The following is a 23628-nucleotide window of genomic DNA, read 5'->3' on the forward strand; positions in this document are numbered from 1 at the left end:
GTCCAGTCATGTCCGACTCTGGGGTTGTGGCGCTCATCTCGCTTTATTGGCCGAGGGAGCCGGCCTACAGCTTCCGAGTCATGTGGCCAGCATGACTAACCGCTTCTGTCGAACCAGAGCAGCGCACGGAAACGCTGTTTACCTGCCCGCTGGAGCGGTACCTATTTATCTACTTGCACTTTGACGTGCTTTCGAACTGCTAGGTGGGCAGGAGCAGGGAACAAGCAACGGGAGCTCACCCCGTCGCGGGGATTCGAACCGCCGACCTTCTGATCGGCAAGTCCTAGGCTCTGTGGTTTAACCCACAGCGCCACCCGCGTCCCTTAAAATGTGTCATAAATACATGTAAACCAGTAAGTAAAAGGAGAAAACCAAATGCAGGAAATTAGTTGCTGCTCCTTAACTATGCATATGCTCCCCAAAGTGCCTGCCTAAAGTTGGGTGTCTTCAACTGTTGGCAAATGTAATCGATAAAGGGGACAGCCGTTTTGCCACAGAGAGAGAGTTCCATTTTGGGGTCCTCCGTGGATCACCATTTAATGAAGCATAGTAATTGCTGGAACAATGGAAAGGGCCTTCTACGCAGATCATAAGGCTCAGGCTGTCAGATATGGAGGCGATACTACTCCAAGTATTTGGGACCTAGGGTGTTTCTGAACACCAGAGTCAATTTATTTAATTGGGTCCAGTGGTAATTAAATAGCCAGCATACTGATGATACCATGCCTCAGATCCCTAGGTGAAATGCTTCCAGCAGCATCTTCAGGAGGGGATCCTGTGGCACTCTGTGCCTTAAAACCCAAGGGGCTTAGCAAAAGTTGCCTACTGCTAACAGACCTGACACTAGGAGTGGAAGGAATCCTCATAATACCATGCCTCTGACTCCTAGCCTACAGAGCTGATCCAGAAGCATCCTGTGGACATTGATCTCTAAAGCCACCAGGAGAGCCATAAAAACTACATGGCACAGGGGTGCTGCAAAACGAAAGCAAATAAAGCTTGTAAAGGCTTTTGGAAACTGAAAGTGCTATTGAAAGTGTTTGTGGCTAATAATATTGAAGTCTTAGATATCAGGATTTTCTGAGGTCCTGGTCAGTAGCCAATTTTCCTTAAGAGCCATTGTGAAAGCAAACGTGGCCTTGACAACAAGCTCTCTTAGTTTTTCCTCTGCATCTTTTTTCATTCCCGAGTTGGCCCAGGTATTAACTCCTATTTGAAGGGCTGACTCAGATGTTAAGATTTTGAAGGCTGCAAATTCTGAAGAAGAATATTTGTGCGGAATGCTCACCTGCCAACAGCAGTCTGGCATTTGCCAGGTTCATGAAAACCATTTGCAGTTGATTTTGAAACGTGTCCCTTGTTAATCTGCTAAATAACAATGGCCTTCTGCCTTGTGATATATTTTTTCCAATGTGCTCCTTGGCTCTGAGCAAGAATTGTGTCCTTGCTCTGCTTCCTCCCCGCTTTGCGCTGAGAATTTGGCTGCAGAGGTTACGGCCAGATGGGGGCTACATGGATTGTATCCTGCACAGTATGAATGAAGGTCCTTGTCAATAGTGCCTGTTCCACAATATCCAGAAGGGTAACCATGTTAGCCTGTTGCAGCAAAAACAACGAAGAACCTAGGTGCCAGAAGACTCTTTTGTTGTTCCTTCACAATAGGTGCCCTTAAAAATAATCTACACAAGCCAAACTTTTTTCTTTTGACTTTAATCCTTCATATGCAAGCCTTTTTGCCACTTTGCCAGGAGGGGCAGGGAAAACAAATGGCCCTTTTGTTCCAAAGCTTCATTCTCTCTGTGCAGGGAGAGGGTGGTGATGGAAGCAGACTCGTCACCTATGAAGGAGAGATGGATTAGATTATACTTGATCAACTTTCACAAAGGACATGGTCCAACTCTGGTTACATGAATCTATTGGGAAAAAAACCCCATGGAATTGCAGGTAGATGCAAAACTTAACCCTCTCCGTTGGGAATAGGTAACCTTTGGCCCTCCAGGTGTTGCTGAACTACAACTCCCATCAGACCCAGCAGGCATGGCCTGAAGAGCATCAGGCATAAAGTACAAGGGAGGAGGATCAGACACCTGTTGTCTATAATGAGCCTGGCCAATCCAGAAGCTTCATACTCCCTACCAGTCAGAGACGCTGGTATTGCACAGCTGAGCCCACTTCTGCTCCTAAAGTCCACTCTTGATTCCTGAGCATATACTCTCTACAGTTACTCATTAGGCTTGGACGCATTCTTCTCCCCTTGTGCACCTTTCATTGCAACAAATAGACCTAATCAACCCACTTCCGTTCCTTTTATATAGGAGCAGGAAATGTGCACACTCACTGGGTCTTGTTTGGGCTTTAGTTTGGGGAAAAGGTGGACAGGTGTTGTTTGGCCTCCTAACTTCCAAATGACTCCCCTCCTCCTTTCTATTTATTTACAGAAAATGAACCTCCTTCCTCTCTGGTCTCGGGCATCATTGACTACAACATGCCTCTCACCTCCACCTACCTTAAGCAGATGAAGTTGCGTGTCATGAATTCCCAGGAGCAGGTGAGCGTCTTTCTTCATAATTTACCAAATCAGTCTTAATCTAGCAGGTGTACAGCGCAAAGCGTACAGTGGTTTTTAAATGCTGCCTTTGTCAGGACCAAACTCTGTTTCACAAAGCAGGGCATCGTCTTTTTGAATGACACAAAACTCTCTTTCAGGCTGGATATAGTGAATAAATAAAACCAGGGAGGAGGCTGGTAAGGGGTCTCTGGGTGAAGGCATTCTGTTTTAAGCCTAGCCTTAAATTGGTAAATGGAGGACACTCTTGCCAGCTAAACAGGTTAGAACTGTGCTTTGTGCCAAAGATCTTGGGCTCCACCAAGAAGAGAAGCAAACAGAGGTTGTTGTTTTTTCCTTTGGCAACATGAAAGTGAGCAGGAATCTGAATCTCTCTCTAGTGGAATTCATGCATGCAAGGCTGAGCACAGAAATAAGGAAAGACGTACAGTGGTCCAACAAAGCTGGAAAATAATTTTAGAAAATGCATTAGGTTAGCAGACTGAAGCTGAATTAGTTGGCAGTTGGAGGGCTGAATGTTGTTCTTCTGCGGACCAATACTGCAACTCACTTTCCTGGAAGAAAGCCCTATTGAGCACAATAGCCTCTGAGTTGTCATTTATAGGATCGTACTGTTAGTCCCAGCTCTCTGTGGAGTAGAAAGTCTGGATAACATGCGTGTCTTGACTATTTTGTCTATTTTCTCAGCTCTGCTGTAGCTGCTAAGCCTGTGTTTAAACCTAGTCTAAAGCTAAGTATGAAAGTCCTAAAGATAAAGTGCTGAAGTGAGGGGTGCAGCTTTGGCTGAGGAACAGAACAAATTTTAGCTGTGCTACCTGAGAAGAAGAAAGGGAAGGAAAGGTTTTAAACTGAAGTGTAATTTAGTCAAATTTGAAACAGACCAGGGCCCAAACTGCCAAGTGATGATCGGTTCTCTGATTTGGAGTAGAGGACCAATGGAGGGGAAGAGCTCCAAACCCTTTCTTTTTCTGTGATTTGTCTACCCAGCTGTTCTTCTCCCCATAGTGAGAAAATAGTTGTGTTCATTGCAAGGGAACTGCAGAATCTTGCAGTGCCTTAAAGACTAACAAATTTATGATTTGGGTGTGTTGGATTGTATGTATTTGAAGGGGATGAGAAAGGGGTTGTTTTCTTTAACTAGAATTTGTTGTATCTGAAAACATGCTGTAGAGCAGGAGAGGACTTGCATGTCCCAGTTTTTTAATTTGATGGATCTGACCACAATGACTGAAAGCAAACAGGACATGGGCACGTTTTTGGTTTTTTGCCTGATCGGGACTGGCAAGGATGTTAAGTGTAGGTTTTTGAAGGAATCTGGTTCTTCACTTTCCATGGGGCTTCATATTTACTTGTAGGAAGAGAGAGGACATTCACCTTATTTTTGAAACACAGAGCAAGCCAAGCCAGGCAAAGAAAGGATCATTTTGTTTAGGATGAAGAGAGCAGGAAGTGTCAGGGGGGTAATCTGTTAAAATGGACTAATCCCTCGCAATCGCTTTGACCTGAGATTCAACCAAATGTTTGTAGTGTTGTCGTTTCTCATAATCTGCAATTGGTAACCTGTCCAAGTAGTGTTTGTGTTTGAAGCTCTGAAACTTGGGGCTTCTGCCTGAGGGGCTGCTGTTTCTAAAGATTCCCATTCTGCAGCTGTGTCCCGATACATCAGATCCTCTTTGCGGCGTCTTTTTCCTTCCCCCCAGGAGCGAAGTGGGGCAAACCTTCCCCTCTCCTAATGACTGTTGTGTTCAAGACAGAGTGGGACAAAAAATGGGGAGGGTACCATGACCTTCCTACTCTGATGTGGGCTTCCCAGAGATAGCTAACTGCCACTGTTGAAAAAAGAATACAGTACTAGAGGGACCTGAATAGTCATATATTCCTACAACTGCACAAGCATAAACAAAGAATAATATTTATTAGGCTCATGTTCAGTGTCCGACTGAAATATTGCACCTGTGGTGTTGAAGGTATTGTCCTGCCAAGCCAGTCTCCTGCGATATGCACCTTGGTTTCTTTGCCCAAGACATTTAATCTTAATTTCCCTTTACCACAGAAAACCCAACACATAAAAATACCCCATTATACATCTTCAGTAACTGATGGGGTGCGGTGGGAAGTTTGTCCCATGGTGTGGTGATGTTTCAGTGGGTGGTCTCTATTGTAACACCTCTGTTTCTGTTTGCTCCATACCTGAGCACCACCTAGCTGCTTTCTTTGTGGTAGCCCCCAATACCCATTTTCATTTATCACTGCATGCTGAATGCATGCCTACTTTGGAACAGTTCTCTGAAGACCCCCATACACTCAGTTGGAGGGCGATTAAGCTGGAGACTGTAATTGTGGTGCATATGTTGGACTTTTCTCTTTAAATTTTTTAGTACGGATGTCTTGTGCAAGACCTCATTATCATATTTTGGTATTTTATTGCTCCTGTATTTTTTTGGGTGGTGGTGGGGAATGCATGGTTGAAGTTTTAACTCTTATGGTGGCCTGTGGAGCATTCCTAAATGTTTGGGATATTGCCACCACCCCCGATCCTGCAAAGAGTAGTTTGCCAAAGCTGAATATTACTCTTGTGCAGGACATCCGTGCTAAGAAGAAAGCAAAACAAAATCAGGTTGAAATTGATACCTGCCTGTCTTGCAAAGGGCACATGTTTTCAGTATGCTTTTGCATACTTACCTTGGGGGGGGAAATTCACGTGCTCAGGTATCAAAATAGCTTTGTGCATGCCCAAAGTAGCTCTCAACAAAGAGACAGGGATGCATTTCAAGCAAACACTACAAAAACTATTTCATCATAACATAGCAAAACAATAATACAAGAATGTACAAAACCCATAATACTATGTACAACAAGATTATTAAACAACATATCCAAGTCCAAAAAAAAGGGTGTGTGTGGACAGTTGTGGGCACAGCAAAATCAGATCTGAACTACCTGTTTGTGATATAAAGCCCCCAGCCTTGTTTTGGCGTGGGGTCCAGCAACCGAAGTTAAAGGGAGTACTGGAACATTTTTGGAACCTTCCTGGGCAGCAGCCCAAGAGGAGGTCATTTTGTCAGCAAGAACACGGCGGTAGCTGCCGTTGGAACTCAGATACCACATGTCCCTGTTAGGCTTCGCGCTGGTTGCTATGGATTTCCAAGACCCATTAGAGCTATTTTAAGAGACAGAGTTGCCATGGCAGGACCCAGCCCTTCCTCTCTTGCTTATCCCAAACCCTCCCCTGACTTCCGTTGGAATTTGAGGTGTGTTAGGAATGGAGCAGGCGGTCACACCTGGTGCAGGCGCCAAATTTAGAGAATATCTTCAAGAGGCATTTTTCTTCAAACGAAAGGCATGAGGGCAGGGTGGTGGGAGTAGCAAGACTGGATATTATAGAAAGCTAGTGAAGTGAGTGGGAGCTGAACATTGTTTTGTGCTGGGGAGGATTTGTGCCCTGTGCTCATCTCTCCCCATTCCTGAAATGCTAAAGGTAGTTGGGTGGCCTGCGTGTCTTGAATCTGCTATTCGTGCTAAACATTTCCTGGTCCCATCTGTGTGTTGTGGCTGCAGAGAACACAGTTGAAAACAGTCGTCATTGCTGGGACACAAAACATGAACTCCCATTCCCCCTACATAATATCATGATCTTCCTACAAAAGGCTTTTTTAAAAAAGTACAGTGGTACCTCGGGTTAAGTACTTAATTCGTTCCGGAGGTCTGTACTTAACCTGAAACTGTTCTTAACCTGAAGCACCACTTTAGCTAATGGGGCCTCCTGCTGCTGCTGTGCCACCGGAGCACGATTTCTGTTCTCATCCTGAAGCAAAGTTCTTAACCTGAAGCACTATTTCTGGGTTAGTGGTGTCTGTAACCTGAAGCGTATGTAACCTGAAGCGTATGTAACCTGAGGTACCACTGTACTGTTTATTTCCTTTCACATATGGAAGCCCCCCTCAAGACACCTGAAGACACATTAAAAATTAAACTATTAATTTAAATAACAAAAGTAAACAACAATAAGGCCATTTAGCGACAGCTAAATTCCAGAACAATGAATCAGCAACCAGTTTTCCACCCAGAGGCTTGAGGAAAATAAGCATGTTATGTCTTAGTTGACTGTTTGGTAGTGCAGTCCTATACATGCCTACTCAGAAGTAAGCCCCAAGTAAATGAGTATAGGATTGCAGCCTAAACCTCCATGAATGTGCAAATGAGACCTCAAGTTGTGCGAATGGACAACATTGGGAGTGGCACTCCTTGCGGTGATGGCTCCAAACCATCCAGGGCTTTGTATGTCAGAACCAAAACCTTGAATTGTGCTCAGTAGCAAGTAGGCAGCCAGTGCAAGTGTCTGAGAATTGATGTTATGTAATTTCAGGTCCATCAGGTCCACCAAGACACTGTGACTGCTGCGTTATGCACTAGCTGCAATCTTAAACCATCTCCAAGAGTGTAGATGGTACTCTAGTACTCAGCAGTATCATTTTATTTTATTTTATTTTATTTTTTATAATAATATTTATCAAAGTTTCAAAAAGTTACAAAAATGAGAAAGAAAAAATGAGGGGAAAAAGAGAAGAAAAAAGCAAAAAATACAAAATACAGAAAAGTAAAAGCAATTAAGAAGATTTCCCTCAGTATCATTTTAGAAGAGGGACTTCCTCTTTTCTCGCATAGGAGAACGTAACTCTTCTGCAATAGAAACTGTCATCCAGATCATTGCATTAAAATGGTTATTAAAAAGTTAACATTTGTAGCGCAGTTAATGGGGGACACTTTTTAGTCAGAATATTTTAATCAGTATAGCTAACTAGTTGACTAGGCGTTACAGTTTTTATCAGTCTTTTGTAGGAGTCTGGGTGGGCTTCCCTAGGTAGCAAATTTCACAGGGGGGGGCATTGGGAAGGCCTTGCATCTCTTAGCCACTTTTTAAACCTCTGTTAGTAGTCCAAGGTATCTGAAGAGGGCCTTTCTGTTTAAGCAGGGCCACTTTTGAAGACAAAAATGTAGGAGGAAGTTTGCATGTGAGTATTGCACTTGGGCAAAAAAAATGAGAGGCACAAATACAAGATGGGTGACACCTGGCTTGAGAGCAGTACATGTGAAAAGGATCTAGGAGTCTTGGTTGACCACCAACTTGACATGAGCCAACAGTGTGATGTGGCAGCTAAAAAAGCCCATGCAATTCTGGGCTGCATCAATAGGAGTATAGCATCTAGATCAAGGGAAGTAATAGTGCCACTGTATTCTGTTCTGGTCAGACCTCACCTGGAGTACTGTGTCCAGTTCTGGGCACCACAGTTCAAGAAGGACACTGCCAAACTGGAACGTGTCCAGAGGAGGGCAACCAAAATGGTCAAAGGCCTGGAAGCGATGCCTTATGAGGAACGGTTAAGGGAGCTGGGCATGTTTAGCCTGGAGAAGAGGAGGTTAAGGGGTGATATGATAGCCATGTTCAAATATATAAAAGGATGTCACATAGAGGAGGGAGAAAGGTTGTTTTCTGCTGCTCCAGAGAAGCGGACACGGAGCAATGGATCCAAACTACAAGAAAGAAGATTCCACCTAAACATTAGGAAGAACTTCCTGACAGTAAGAGCTGTTTGACAGTGGAATTTGCTGGCAAGGAGTGTGGTGGAGTCTCCTTCTTTGGAGGTCTTTAAGCAGAGGCTTGACAACCATATGTCAGGAGTGCTCTGATGGTGTTTTCTGCTTGGCAGGGGGTTGGACTCGATGGCCCTTGTGGTCTCTTCCAACTCTATGATTCTATGATTCTAAGGCGTTCCCTAAAATATGGGATATGTTTTCCCCTCCTAACTGGTCTTATGCAAGGCTTACATTTCTAAAGTTCATTACTTAGGACAGCTGGTTGACAATGTGAAGCCTAACATATTCCGCTATGTATCTATTAACTTTTTTTCCAGAGGCACAAGGACATCAAGTGACTAGCACAGACTCATTTTGTGAGTCAATCACTCTCTTGGGAACCCAAGATCTCTTGTAATGACCACCAGGGCCTCCCTTAATCATGTTTGCAAAAGGAAGCTACTATATAATTGTTTGTATTTTTGTTTTTTTCTCCACTGCCCTTTGCTCTTGATTAACTTTTGCAGAACCTTTGCACTGCAGGAATTGGAAAAATCGGGCTGAACAAATGTTATTACAAAACATATTATATCTAGATCTGCATCTGGATAGGCACGGATATATACACATACTGTACACAGTTAGTGAAACTGAGAGTAGGAGCTTTGTAGCAGTTCGCCTGAAGGTGCAAGATACGGTGTCAGCACCTGTGATGGCGTGTTGTGACTCTTTGCATTGAGTAGAAGTATTATGTGTAACTGCAAGATTCTCGTTCTAGGTTGATCACTGGAGACCTTCTGCTTGCTTGCATTGACAATGGAAAGGTTGCAGGGGGAGAGCCTGGCAGGGTGGGGTGGGGTGGGGGGCAACAAGTACATCCGGTCTACTTAGCAGATCAGCTCAATCATGGTCATAGTTATGTCCTCCCTTAAAACAGTAGCTCAGGTGTGAGTTCTGCAACAGCTTCTACAGGGAAGACTGACATGGAATTTATGTACCACTTTTTAGCAGTGTTCTACCAAAACAGTGTAGAATTAAAACAGCTGTATAAAACAGCCCCTTCCTCAATACCATAAACAACCAAAATCAATGTAAAAGCACCAGAAAAAAATTAGGACGTAAAACAGAGAATTATTTTTTAAAATGGCATAAATAGGCTGATTGAAGAATTCATTTGATGATCTTTAAAATCTCCCCACCCACTTCCACTCCTTTGTCATTGAATGGTTTCCTGCTACAGATGTGTTCAAATTGTTATACTGCTTTTTATATATCTATGTAATACATATAATATATTTCAGAAATGTGGCCTTCTCCTTCTTTTTGTGCTTGGCTTACTGTTAGGCGAAGGAAGCTCAGGCATTATTCATTTTGTTTTCCTCATTTGGGCGCGACTTCCGCTTTTTAAAGGAAGCCTCCTTGGATTTTACAGCTTCCTTGTCTGTGCTATATAACCACACTGGCATCCTTGTCGGCTTGTTTGTAGCCTTTCTGATCTGATCTGTGTTATATATTTTATTTATTCAACTAGGTTCATTTAACCTCCAAGCTTCCTGAAAGAACAGAACAGGTCTGACTTTTCTTTTCAAGTTACTTTTAACTAATCCTCTCATTTTTAAAGAAATCTCCTCTTCCCAATTTAAATGTAACCGCCTTGGGCTTTTTATGCCTGGCACCAGTTCATGCAACTGAGCAACAAACAAAGAAGTCCTCCAGGATCCCATTAGCACAGGGCAATGATTCTCAAAAGAGTAAGACTTTTGGTCCCATAAACTGCACTGATCAAATAAGGGGTATAATTGTGGGTATTGGCAACTGCCTGGCCTTCCGTACGTAGATGGGGGTAAGCATCCATGCAGGACGGCAGCAGGGTGCTTGTAAAAACCTGTGCTGAGATTTGTCAGGAAATGACAGGTCAGTGAATGCATGGCAGGGAGATGTGTATCCAGTTCCTCAAATAAACCCATCTCCCCCTCCCCACTGCTTTGCTCATGCCACCTCCTTCCCTTGTCCTTTCTCAAGATCTCACTTCTCATCAGCCGCTTTGCCTCCAATGCCTTTTCCTATCTCTGTGTCTTTCCCCAACATTGGTGCTCTTGCTCTCTGTTCATCAGGCTGCTTTTCCTTTACTCACTTTCTCCTTTAAGACCCAGATTTTTGGGGGAGGAATTTCCTCTTAGGTCACACCAAGCAGGGCTCTCTGTTGTTTTGCAGATGAGTAATTTGGTGGATTGGACTTTGAATTCTTGCCTCGGCAGTAGTTTTCATGTCTCAGAGTGACAGTGTAGGGGGTCACTTTGCTGGGGGGTCAGCACAGGAACCACAAAGACAAGTGGCCACAGAGAAAGGTTGGTTAATAAAAAAAAAAGTGTCAGTAGGACAGTTGATGGAATGACTTGCCGCTTCTGCAGTGGCAGCTGAAATGTGTTCCCCCACTTTTGGGAGAGGTGCCAATACCCCTGCTCTGCTTGATAAATAATGCTTTGTCTCCCATGGCTGTTTGTCCTCCTTCCTCCGAATGTATGTGGTTGCCAGTTCTCATGGTCCTCCTCCCACCCATGGCTATTATTTTCTTGAACCACCTTAGCCTCATTTGACCCACTTATCCACTGCAACTAGACTCTCCCTAATCCCAGCGCCACCACCCAGAGGCAGCTTCTCCAGTCTTTTCTCGACACATGTCCTCTAAGACCCACGCTCTCAACCCTCACCCCCCCGAACCCTTTCTCTTTCAGTCCAGCACAACTCGCTATGATCCCTTTTGGGTCCTAAATGTGGAAACAAGGTCACACACACCTTGAGAGGTTTAGGGGCAGTGTGACAGGCAGTGTTTAACTTTCTTGGGATGAGAGAACGCCACATATGTATGAATCGCTGTAATGTATTTTATTTACAAATGTATTTGCAGAACACAGTATGGGTTTAGTGACCACTACAGCAGGTGGCAAAAGTGCTGCCTCTGCTTCATATTCCCAAAGCAACATTGTGGACAACTGCACCCTGGTTCCTTCTACTTTAGCTAAACTTGCAGCTTGTAATTGCCTCTCCCCCCCCCCTTTTTCCATGCATGTTTGGCCTTGCAGAGAACCCATTCCCCCAAGTCAATTGCTCACTTTTAAGTTGTTGATAAGGTCTAAAACTTTGTCTCTTGTTACTGCTGTTTGCCTTAGTTCTTATATCTACTGTTTTGAGAACAGATGCAAATAATTCATTCAGCTGCAATCTCCTTCTCCTCCTTTAGCACACCTTTGCCATCTAATGCTCCAAAGGCCTCTCTAGCTAATGTCCTGTTTGAATATATTTAAAGATTTTTTGGTAGCTGGTCTTCATGTTTTTAGCAATGTGCTCCTTGACTACTTTTATTTTCATCTCTTGAATTTATTTAATCGGAGCTTGTGGTCCTGCTTGTTCTCATTGGAACAAGACTTCTGTTTTCTGAAGTGAACGTTCATAAGAATGGAAGAACGTAAGAAGAGCCTGTTGGATCAGGCCAATGGCCCACCTAGTCTAGCATCCTGTTCTCACAGTGACCAACCAGATTTCAATGGGAAGCCTAAAAGCTAGACCTAAGCACAATAGCACTCTTCTCATTTGTGATTCCCAACAACCAGTATTTAGAGGCATAGTGTCACTGACAGTAGAGGCAAAACATAGCCATCGTGTCTAGTAGCCCTATTAATATCCTCCAATTGCTTCCTTGACTCTGATCAGCATCCTGTTGTTTTTTCTGCTTGTATGCTGCTTAGATACAAAAATGGCTTCTAAGTAGTTTACAAGTATAAAATCAATTATAAACCCATACATCATTAAGACACACAATAAAACAATTCCCTCAAAGCATTGAAAACACCCATAATTAAGATATACATTAAATAAGCCAGTTAAAAAGAATGTAGCTGAACAACAATTAAAACAATTTGTTCAGGAAGTTCAGGTTCAGGGGAATGCTTGCCTCGACTGGTGTATCTTCAACAGCTGATAGAATGCCAATATGGATGGGGCCTTTTGAATTTTCTGCGCCACCAGTGAAAAAGTTTGTCCAAAACACCAGTACCATTAGAGAAAAAGCTCCTGGCTCTAAGTGGTACCTTTCCTTGTTTATGTTATATAGTCCTGTTGTAATCTTACTATCTGTGGTTTTAAGCATTCCCAAGCATTCTGGGGAGATTTAATCCTATACACTTTCCCCTTCAACATCCTTTTAATCAGCTCCTTCATTTTGGGGAAATTTCCTCTTTGGACTTTCTTGGCAATTGTCCAGTTATATGTTGGTTTGAATATATGTTGAATTGGATAGCACCGTGCTCACTGTTCCAAACCTGTTCAACAACAGTTGTATCCCACCTTAGGTCCTGGATGTCACTTAAGTTCCAGAGGTGCACCAAGCATGAACTTAACATGGAACTGCATGTTAAGAGTTCACCTCCATTAACATTTGCTTCCAGCACAATCCGAAACAGGTTTGCATCTCTCCTCATGTCTGTGGCATCTGGATACATTCAGCAACCAAACTGGTTTTCCTGCTGGTTCAAAGGGCTCGTCCATGGTTTGTTTGTCCCCTGCCTAGAAAGCAGGGGTCCAAGAGGTTTTCACTTTGCCTCGTTGCTTTCTACCCAATTGACATTTGCTTTGATTCAGCAGTAAAAAGTGGATTTTCCCAGGAGAAATTGGCGGGACAAGCAGAACCCAAACATTGGGAGGCATGGAAACCAAATGACAACTTTACAGTTTAATGTAGATTTTGAATTCCACTTCAAACTGCTCCAACTTCAACTTTCTTTACAAAGAAGGGGCTTCATCCCTCTGATTGGAGGCAAGCTGCAAGTCCTATTGAATAATATTAAAGTAATTTATTTGAAACAAATAGTGTTGAGTTTAGGCCAGGAGAGGCCAGGGGTCATGCCCTTAGCTTAGGCATTCAAATACCTATGCAGTTATTGGCAGCCTTAAGCAAACAACTACTGCACATCCTGACATGTCATATCAGAGAAACACCTTCAACACACATGTGGCAAAAGGTCTGGTCCCATGGAGCACAATTCATCTGGAAGCTCTTGCTGAAATAATGAGAGCTGTCATTCTCTGCTTTGCATGGTGGATTGTGTCCCCTTGTTGAGTAAAGCCATTTGGATTTCCTGCCGCCGGCACCAAACTGTATTGGGCTGGCCCAGTGGCGTAGCGTGGGTTGTCAGCACCCGGGGCAAGGCAAGTAATTTGCGCCCCCTAACCCGTGGATTTGCGCCCCCTACCCCTACCCCCCAGATGTTGCGCCCGGTGCGGCCGGCCCCCCCTGCACCCCCCACGCTACGCCACTGGGCTGGCCTATGAACTTGCTCCCAAGTACAGTGGTACGTCAGGTTACAGACGCTTCAGGTTACTGACTCCGCTAACCCAGAAATAGTAGCTCGGGTTAAGAACTCTGCTTCAGGATGAGAACAGAAATTGCCGTGCTGCGGCAGCAGGAGGCCCCACTAGCGAAAGTGGTACCTCAGGTAAAGAACAGTTTCAGGTTAAGAACGGACCTCCAGAACGAATTAAGTTCTTAACCTGAGGTACCACTGTAAGCAAGAACTTGAAGGTGGGCAGTCCCCGGAAAAGTGCCACGGACCGGTGTGTGTCTGAGCGAGCGCCCCTTGTGAATAACCTGCCGCGAGCGCCCCTCTTCCTTGCAGGGCACATCCAGCCCTGCCCTTCCCGCAGGATGCCTGGTACCTGCCTTCCATCATCCTTCCCGGCAAGGAGTCCAGGCCGCTCTTTAGAAAATGGACGGGCTCCTCTCCCTCCCTCCCTCCCTCTCTGCCTCCTCCTCTCCTCGTGAGTTTCTCCCCGTTTCTTTCTCTCCACCCTCCGGCGGCACAACACAGCGTCTCCCTCTGGCTTTCGCCTCCTTGCGCGCACGGTGTGTGCGCCTATGTGTCTCCGACAGGGCGTGCGCCGCCTCCTCCGCCTCCTGGTCTCCCCCCCCCCTCCCGGGATGCGTGTAGGAGGCTCAGGCTGCCTGTGTCCCCCCTCCCCCAGCCCTCTCTTCCCCGTCTCTCTCTCTCTCTCGCTCCCCCCTCCCCCCGATCCGGGAGTGACGCGCTCCGCAGTGCCAGCCCTCCTCTCTCCTCTCCGCTCCCCTCCCGGCGGGGCGCTCCTCCTCGGGCAGCAGCTGGCTGTCAGCCTTCCCCGGAGCGCCCCCTTCTCTCTCGGCCAGGGCTGGCGCAGGCCGGCGGCGGGCCCCAGGCGCCGCAGCGGCCCCGCAGCAGGTAGGCGATGGCTGGGGCCGGGCAGGAGACGGGCCGCCCCGGCCACAGGGAACGGGAGGAGAGAGAGAGAGGGCCGTGCGTCCCCGGACGCGCCGCGCTCCGTGCGCCCTGCCACGAGAAAAAGCAGCGGGTCTTGGCGGGGGGGGGGGCAACTTGTGGGTCTTGGGGCCAGCCAACCATTCCCCCACCCCGGGAGGCGGTGGTGGTCGAGTTGAACCCAGGCTAGCCTGGCACTGGGGGCGCGCAGAGAGAGGAAGGTGTGCGTACCCAAGGAGGAGCGTCCGGAAAGCCCTGGCGACCCCGGGGTGTGCGCCGGCGAATTGGGCGTGCGGGTGGAAGACCCCCGAGAGGTGGCCGCTAGAGGAGGGATGGGGGGCGGCGGGGCTGCCCTGGCCGCGCTCGCTCTCTTGTTTCACTTTCCGGCAGCCAAAGCGCTTTACACTCCCGGGCGCCTTTTTCCAGGGGGCGGCCACGCGTGGGGGTGGGAAGGGGGCGTGTGGGCACGGAAGGGGCGGAGGCAAGTTTATTGGAGGGGAGCGCCGAGCCGCCTGCGACTGGAGGGGCGCGTCCTTGATCGGAGGGGGTGCGCTTTTGTTTGCTTGCCACTATAGGAATTCCCGGGATCCTCGGATGGGGGAGCGGAGGAAGAAAAGCCGCGGCTGCGGGGTGGGGACGCGGAGAGAGGAGCGCGCTCAAGGAACGGGGAGGGGGGGTGTCCGTTTGGAGTTAGCCAACGGGCCGCATACACTCTGCGCTTGGAATGCACGGGGTGGGGGGGGGGAGAATCGGTGGGGGGGGGGTCCAACGGCAAGAGGTGGAAGAAGAGTGTTCAGCGATGCCTGGCAGGGCGGGGGGGAGGGATGGGAGGCGCGTGGAGGCGGAAGGGGACAGGGGGCGTGTGAATGCCGGACTGAACTCGTGGAGGAGCAGCCGCGCGCCCTGCGATTGTTGACAGGTTGCTCGGGCTCTGTGTGTACACGGAGGAGGGCAGGGGAGGAGGACCTGGTGGTGGGCGGCTGCTCCGTGTACTACGGGTAGATACAATGGAGGACGGCCTGGGGCCCGTCTCCAGGAAGGAAGTTGCGAGGACTTTACTGGGTGGGAGTGAGGGGTGTGTGCATGTGTGGATGCACACCAGGGAACTTATCCCACGAGTGTTACAACAGTTGCTGGAGAGTTCCTTTTGCAGGCGCACTCCTGTGACCTGTCCCACTGGAACGTGGGCAGCTGTGAAGTGGATGAGTTTGTAGTAGTAACACCGCATTTCTCCTTGTGCGCGCAAGAGCGGGGCGCTGGGTTTGTGCGCGCGTGTGAAAAGTAGTTACAAAGTGCTGCGTGTCGGGCAGGGCTCGCCTGACAGTTTGCTGGCGTTTTGGCCGGGGTGAGTCGGTGGGTGCCCTCGCGCGGAATCTGCGCGCAGCCAGCCGGGGAGCCAGACGCGGCGCTCGGAGTTGTGAGGCTGGTAATGCGTGGATCGGGGCCGGCGGGCCGGGGTCCCGTTGGCTCGAAGGAGGAGGGGCGGAATCTCGCCGTTTTTGAAAACTCCCTCGTGCGTTCTGATTCCAGACTGGCCCCCACGACTCCTCTACCTACCGACCCTCCTTCCCAGACAGCTACCCGAACCGAACCGCCTCGGCCTCGTCTTCCCCTCTTCAGCACCTAGAGACAACCCGCCCCCCCCAGCGGCCTCTCATTAGCGTCTCTAATGAGCCCGATGCCTGGAGAAAGGTTAAGGTTAGCGCGTCCTTCCCTTCTCCTCCTTTCCCTTCCCTCGCCAGCATCTTCCCCTCCCCGGAAGAGCACAAAAGCGCAGAAAGAAGAAAGTGGGGAGAGGCGGCGGCGAAGGCAGATCAATGGGGAGCTCCAGACCCATCAATTCGCCCAGGGAGCTGCTTCTCCTTCTCTCCAGCATCGATTTTCCCTTTCCCACCCTAGGCGCAGGGAGAGACACCCCCCTTCCCTTCCCTAGCCTTCCCTCCATCATCTCCTTTCCACCTGGAGAGTAGGAGGGGCGGGGGTCTCTCTCTCTCTCTCTCTCTCTCTCTCTCTCTCTCTCTCTCTCTCTCTCTCTCTCTCTCTCTCTCTCTGCCATGGCGCTCCTCCTCCTCCTCCAGCTCTCTTCCTCCCCTTTTGGGTGGGGGTGGGTGGATTGGACTGGAAATAGATTTCTCCCCGGAGGTAAAGCTGGGCTTTATGGGTCAATCCCTGCTTCAGGCAGCAACCTCCGGGCACCAGCTCGTTGCAAACACTCCGTCAAGATTTCCCTGCCTGAGCTTGGGGGGCGGGAGGTTGGGGTGGGTGGGAGAGAAGGGGTGGTGCAGAAAAGGAAGGCGAAAAGTCCCCAGGAATGAGTGTATCTGTGGGTAAGGGGAAGGCTCTTCAAAAGCAAGCCTTGATGCTGTGTTGCGAAGAGTACTTTTCTTAATGGGAAATATTTCTGGCTCTGTTTTTGCAAACCCTTTCTCAGGTCTGCTATTTACTTCCTGTGTTTTTTCTCCCCAGCTGGGTGGAGGAACAATGGAACAGGCGTCACATGCTAATAGTTTCTTGGCAGTAATGTCACTTCCCTTAATATTTGGTGGAACAGACAGTGAACTGTTGGCAGAGTATAGGTTGGGCAAAGGGGAGAGTTTGGACTTGGGATGGTAGGGAACATTTCCATTAAGGTAGGGTAGGTGGTAACTGTCAAATGCCTATTTTCCTCTTCTGCTTTAAATGAATCCTTTCCTCTGTAAAATTGAATCCAGTGCCTATTTGAGTTCAACAAGTCCCTCATCTGCAGTGCAAATACTGTTCATGTTTTATCACTCAGATAGTCACCAGCAAAGTGTGCAAAGTTTTCCCTAGCAAAGTGTGCAAAGTTTTCTAATTCACTTGTTTACTCCAGAACGTGTCATTTCAAGTTAGAAGACTTTTTTTTTTAGTGCCCACATTGAGATTTCATATTCTTTGCCAGGGCCGAAACTAAGTGTTATTTCACCTGGGTCAAAGATGCAGATTGGCACCCCCACGCACATTTGTGTACACACACTGCCTCAATGGCGCCCCTTATGGGGTTCACCTGGGGCAAAAAAACCAGTGAGCCCCCCCCCAGGCTACAACTCTCATTGTGCTCCCATTTTTCTGTTGAGACTGATACTGTTGAGCCCATGGCAGAGCAGGAACTTGAGCCTTGGCTAAACCTAGATGGATTTTCATGGCACCTGGGTGTGTAACTCCGAGGATTTTATTGATAGCCTCACAATTTTTTAGACCTCCCCCAAATACTCACTTGACTATTCCCTCTCGAGAACCAAGTTTGTACAGGAAGACATATAAAGAGGTATTTTGGGTCGCTTCCTACTATCTGTGGGATTTCCTTCCCCATGTGGCATGTCAAAACCTGAGCCACTTTGGGTTGTATTGTCCCATCTTTTCGTTTAATACTGAAGAGTGTGGATAATCTGCCTGCTTTTCAACCATTTTTAAACGTTTTAATCTGTCCTGAGCTTGAGGGGTGTGAGCAGGTTAGCAATTCAAATAAAATGAATCCATATTTCTTGGCTCTAATGGACTTTGGAACTGGGTGCCAGTTCTCGCCTGCTGAAGGCTAAGCAAAGCCTTCGAGCTTCAGGAAGGGCAGTTTTGAAAGCCTGTCTGACAGCAGTTTCCCCTGGCATGGCTTGTAGCCCTGTTCCCTCCCTTCCCAACAGTGTTCGCTTTAAATATGCCTGGAGGCAGAAATTTGGAAACCTTTTTTCTGTAGAGTTTGCTCCTTTTTTGCTTCGAGCAGTGACATATGGAATACTTTTCATGTTTAAATATCTGTCTCTTTCTGATCTGGAAAAGGACAGGAATTGAGGGTGATAGTGAATCTAGCAAATATCAAGTATGCCCATATGAAATCTATATATTTGGATTCCTGTATATACCTACCGGGGAGTAAGTCTCATTGAACTTAATAGGAATTACTTCTGAGTAGACATGTATAGAATTGCCCTGTAAATACAATTTGGAAATAAGTTTAATATGCCTCTTTCTCAAGTAAAAGTGTTCAGGATCAAGAGGTGTTAGTCAAATTTCTTTATAATGTTTTTAAGTAATTAATCAACCGTTAATGTTAAGCTGATTACAACAATTACCTCTGTCTCAATGTAGGTGGTATTTTGAGCATATTATTCAATGAAAGTGATTATTCCTTTACAATAAATAAAAGGCATATCATGTATTGTTTTCAAAATCCTTTTAATGCATGGCTTGGGTGTTCCCCCCAAAAGAGACTATCAGCACTGAACATTCTTTCAGGGCTGACAGCTCTGATTAAAATACATCTGCAGCTAATGTATTATAATTGATTAATCAAGTAATGCTTCCAGCTCCATTTCTTATATTTTAATGTCTTAGCTGGTACAGTGTTCCTGAGCAGATTCTCTTCTGTTACACCCAAGAGGGGTACAGTTTCATGCAATGGATAATGATGAGAGTAGGGCTTGCTGTGAAGAGCAGCACACATTAGCCAACCTGTCAGAAAGGCTTTTGCTGCATGTGATTTGTGTAGTGTAAAAGCAGGTAGCATTCTTTGTCCATTTGTGTGGTTTTTGGGTATGGCCACTGGGCTTCATTGGTGATACCATCGGGCTTCTAGGCTTCCAGGTGCAATATCGGCTGGCTGGTGTAACAGCCCCCAGCGCTTGGAGTCAAAAGAATTTCCCTTTCTATCGAATGCACTTTTCTGTGGACTGAAGTAGTTATGCCTTGGTTAAATGTGGCTCAGTATCTTCTAGACATGCTCACAAGACTGTGTTTAATGCTTGATAACTTGGAGAAGTGGTGGTTGTTACTGCTTAGATGAAATATTCCTTGTGGCTGCTCACTGTCCCTCTGTTTAGTGCTACCTTGTGCTGTTCTGTCCTTGTTAATTTGTTTTTTTAAGTAACAACAATAAAATGAGTACCTTACAGAAGAGGTTGGATCATATTATCACAACATTATTGACTCACATCCCACCCCTCATCTCTCATGTGGTTTTAGAATAGTTTTCTAAATAATCAGATCTTACACATGGCTGCTGATTCACCAATTTTCATAGTTTCCCCATCCCTTTTTCTTAAAAAATTGGACCGCTGTCAGGGGCACGAGTAACTTAGTTTTGAAGTTTTCAACACTATGTGTTGCTTTGGCCTATTTTTAGGGAAAGTGACTAATACGTTTTATAAATGAAATGGATACACAAGGGAGCTGAGTAGCATAATGGTTAAGAGACTCAGCTGTGGACCAGGGCATTCCTGGTTCAAATATTGCCTCTGACACAAAGTTCCTAAGTCTGAGCACCCCTTTCCTCACTTGGACCAGTGCAATGGAGGGGAGGGTTAAATCTTCCTTCTGCATGGAAATCTCATCACATCTGCTATTATTATTATTAATTTTAAAAACCAGTAAGTGACACAGTTACAGCACAAACTTATGCACGCACACTCAGAAATAATTCCCATTAGGTACAGTGGGGCTCACTCCGAAGGGCAGGTGGGTACAGGATTACAGCCTTAGTTTCGCATCCAGTTTGGACCTTACAGTGTCAACCCACTATCTGTAATACACAAATGATACCTGCTCACCTCAGAGATGAATTAAACATTGCTGGATAATGCATGTGAGTGGCTTTGGAAACTGGAAAACACCATATAAATGCTCAGTATCATCATCATATAAATAAAATCCACTTCCCAACATTCCGGGGTGACCAAGAAACAGAACTCAGGGATACTCAGAGGTCCTGTTTGGCCACGAGGCCATTTCCCCCAAACCACATCCACCTGACCAACACTGGGGGGCATCAGCTGATGGGCTGGGAGTAGGGAGCAGTCCTTCACCAGCTCTTTTCCTGTGGGAAACATGCTAGTGAAGTAGACCTAGCAGGATCGAACCTTCCTCTCATCAGTTGGTGAGTGGAGATTTCAATCCTGCTGGAAGCTGCTTCACCCACCCTGTGGGGGTCAACCTTGACAGGTGGTTGGGACTGCTTACCTGCCGGTCACCTGATGTCATAATGTCAGATGATTGACAGGTGGGTAGCCCCACCCACCAGTCAGTGTTGGCTCATGGGGTATGGGGGCCATTCTCCACCCCGGTTGAAGAGGTGAGGCTGTCCAGTGAAAGGGCAGGATTGCTTCCCAAAGGCTGGGGTGCAGGCTTAGTCCCCTTCTCAAGTACACGCCTTATTTATAAATTTTATATTATCCTGCCCTTCACCATGGATGATATCAAGGTGGAGCATACAGCTATGCAAATTCATTAAAAAAACAAAAAAACCCCACATAGGTCACAGGTAACACTGATGCACTCGTTTTGCTAGTTACACTCTGGATAGAGGAATGGCTGCTGTTCATTCCTGTGGGGGGAAGTAAAAGCACAGCCTCTCTGCTGTAGTGGGGCCAGATTCTCCCCACACCTGCTTTTGACAACAGGGAGCCTTGGAGAGGGAGCAGACATCTCATCACATTTTTTCCCCCTTTTCTGAAGGCATGTTGTGAGGAAGGGGAAGTTTTCTGCTTGGTTCACCCACCAAGCCCCAGGGGTTAGCTGCAAGAACTGGGAGAGGGAGCACCGTCCCTGGGCTTCCTCTCCTGCTCCTCTGGGCTCGGAGGCCATGTTTGAAGGAGAGTGGGGCAGCAGGAGCAGGTCTTGAAGAACAAGTTCCCTCTGCGCATGCCAGTGTCCTTTCCATCTCAAATGCATGGACACAGCCTGACACACTTGGTGGGCCTTTTGCTGGCTGCAACCACAGCAAACTGTTCCAGTGGGGGAATGACACTCAGGCTCTCTGTGCATAAAGGGCAACATATATCCTGCAAAGCAAAGGGATATGTATTTAAAAACAGGACCACGCTTCTCTTGAAAAGCATCTCTCCCCGCAGACCCCTCCCACCTCTCCCACTCAAAGCAAGCATTTTGCATCTCTGATCTTGTTCAGAGCAAAAAAACTCGAAATCCCACAGAGCGTGTCAAAGCTCTTGGCTGTACCGAAAGCAGCTCTTTGGATCTTTGCGCGACTACTTTTCGAGTGGAGGTGCAGCAGTGTGGAGAAAGTCTGAGCCCAGCTTCACTGGTGCTGCCACCCTCACCAGTCCTGCTGACCTGTGTGGGTGTAGAGGACTCTGGCAGGCCTCCACTAATGGCACGCCTCTTTCGCCTGGCAGTCTATCGTTTGGGAGGACTATTGCGTTGATGGCAAAATGGGCAATAAATGGGTTATTTGCATCCAAAAAGAGAGCAGAGTGTTGTGAGGAATATTGGGGTGTGAAGGAGGAGGTGGGCAGGGTGTTCCTGAGTTTGGGATCACACATAACATAAGCCCAGCCCAGGAAAATTGACCCTGGCTGTAAAAGAACCAGGTTATTGATAGCACTTGCTTCTTACGTTTACCAGGCAGGGTTACATGGTGAGCTCTGGAACATAATTGTGTCACTGAAGGTGGTTTCTGTGGGGTGTCTGTATTCCAGAGAAAAATGGAAGAGGTTCCAGTTGAAGGCTAGAAAGAAAGAAAAAGTAGAATGGAAGACTTTCTCTGTGGTCCTTCCAGTATCCCCTCCCCTCCCTGTTTTTTTTTTTTTTTTTTTTTTTGTGTCATCAGGGAAGCTGGAAGACTTAACAGATGTTTACAAAGCTCTTTTCCATGCTGAGGGGCCGGGGTGGTGGCCGGGTGTCACAGAAATGCAATGCGTCGCTAGACAGGTGCCTTTTTTCTTTTATCCAGGTGGGACATGATGGGGGTATCAGTCTAGTGTGAATAGTGGAGCAGGTGGAAGGTGTGCATGCACCTGTCTTTGGGCTCCACTCCTTTCTCTGGGTGTTGCCTTATGAACGTACCTGGCAGGGGTTTGGTTGCTCTTTCGGTAAAGGAGCTGAGTCAATATTCCGTGACCCTAATCGGTGGAACTTTACTGCAGGGTGCTCCTGTGAGCTGGAAGTGTTGGGCGGGGGAATGGGGTGGGGAGGGAGCGAGAGGAGAGGGGAGGGTGAGGAAGGTTAGGCCAGGAGAGGCCAGGCAAGAGATTGTGCAGGCTGATTAGGGCAGCTGCTGTCGCTTTCACCGGTGTCAGCCCTGGCATGGCATGGTTGGCTGCTGAGGAGCCCAGCCCGGAGAGGGACCGTGGTAATGGATTTGTGCTCTTTTTTTGTAATGAAAGTTTCATTTGTAGTTTGTTTACATGAAAGAAGAGATTAGCAGAGAGAAAGCTCCTGAGAACTCAGGGAGGAAAGGAAAAGAGCTCTCAGGCTGAAAGGAAGTGGAGGGGGTGCCGGTTGGATTGAGTGGAATTTGTGACTGGGACAGCTAGGTAGAATGGACTGGTGCACATGACAGAAAGCAACCCCCCTCCAAAACACCCCCCAAAACGCCTCTCCTGGCCTCATGTTGTGGAAAACCAGATGGAATGTGTTCTTGTGAAGGAGCCCAAAACATTGGATGCTTGGGTCACCCCGTAGTTTCAAGGGTCACAATGACTTTGTGCAAAAGAAGAGTGGAAGGTTGGTCTTGTGAACTGATGAAGGTGGAATTCTCAGAACCGAAAGGGAAATCCAGCTGCTCATTTGTATTTGGGGTGGTGGTGGGCAATTTTCAGTTATTCAGAAGGCTATAAGATTTCTGATTGGGGTGGAGAAGAGAATGTAGCTCATGTTCACTTATCTGCTGTGGAGGAGAGAAGGAGCAAAGGTTTTAAACAAGCTGGTAAAAAGCCGTTTGTCTGGCTACCCGGGATAAGTGGCTCTAGACAATCAGGAAGGGAAAATTCTGTTTGTGGCAAGAGATCTGGTCTTTTTTATTTATTTGAAGACGATGACATGCTACAAATGTCTAATGCAGGCATGTTTGGGCAAGTGGCTAGTAAATAAAAATAATGTGAGCTGGAAACTTTTGTGGGCTTAATTCCAAGTCTTTAAATAAAAACCTGCAGGGAGGTTGAATCTGGCAACCTATTAGGAAGTACCTTCTAAACTGCAAGAGCCATTCCTTTGGAATGTGCATCTGAGAGGCTGGGAAATATCAAGAGAATGTTGGTCCCTGGATCTGCCAAGGAAGGTTAAATGAAGGATGTCCTTTCTTGGGATTTGGGGGGTGAGAGGACTGTTCTGGATAATCTGCCGAGTTCCTTCTAAGTATACTGCTTCCTACACTTATATATTTTCTGATTTTTTCAGCTTAATGCTTCGGTACAGAGGATGCTGTTTGTATGTTTCTCTGTACAGGCAAGGTAAAGCTAT

The 23628-nt window shown here is 46.9% G+C and overlaps 1 protein-coding gene across 6 annotated transcripts in view; it reads left to right on the plus strand.

The window, feature by feature from the left end:
- Positions 1 to 23628, plus strand: part of NOL4L (nucleolar protein 4 like) — a gene marked incomplete at its 5' end in the record, with an annotated part of 134794 nt that overhangs the window by 65612 nt on the left and 45554 nt on the right. For 3 of the 6 annotated variants that reach the window (XM_081916827.1, XM_081916828.1, XM_081916829.1), the window contains one exon: positions 2439 to 2548. In XM_081916827.1, coding sequence (XP_081772953.1) covers positions 2439 to 2548 — 110 coding nt within the window. Of the gene's footprint in view, positions 1 to 2438; positions 2549 to 14246; positions 14389 to 15256; positions 15344 to 15899; positions 16123 to 23628 lie in introns of those variants that run through there. The other 3 variants (XM_081916832.1, XM_081916831.1, XM_081916830.1) reach the window with 3 other exon arrangements.

This window comes from Podarcis melisellensis, assembly GCF_964234715.1.
Source record: "Podarcis melisellensis genome assembly, chromosome: 6".
Taxonomy (NCBI): domain Eukaryota; kingdom Metazoa; phylum Chordata; class Lepidosauria; order Squamata; family Lacertidae; genus Podarcis; species Podarcis melisellensis.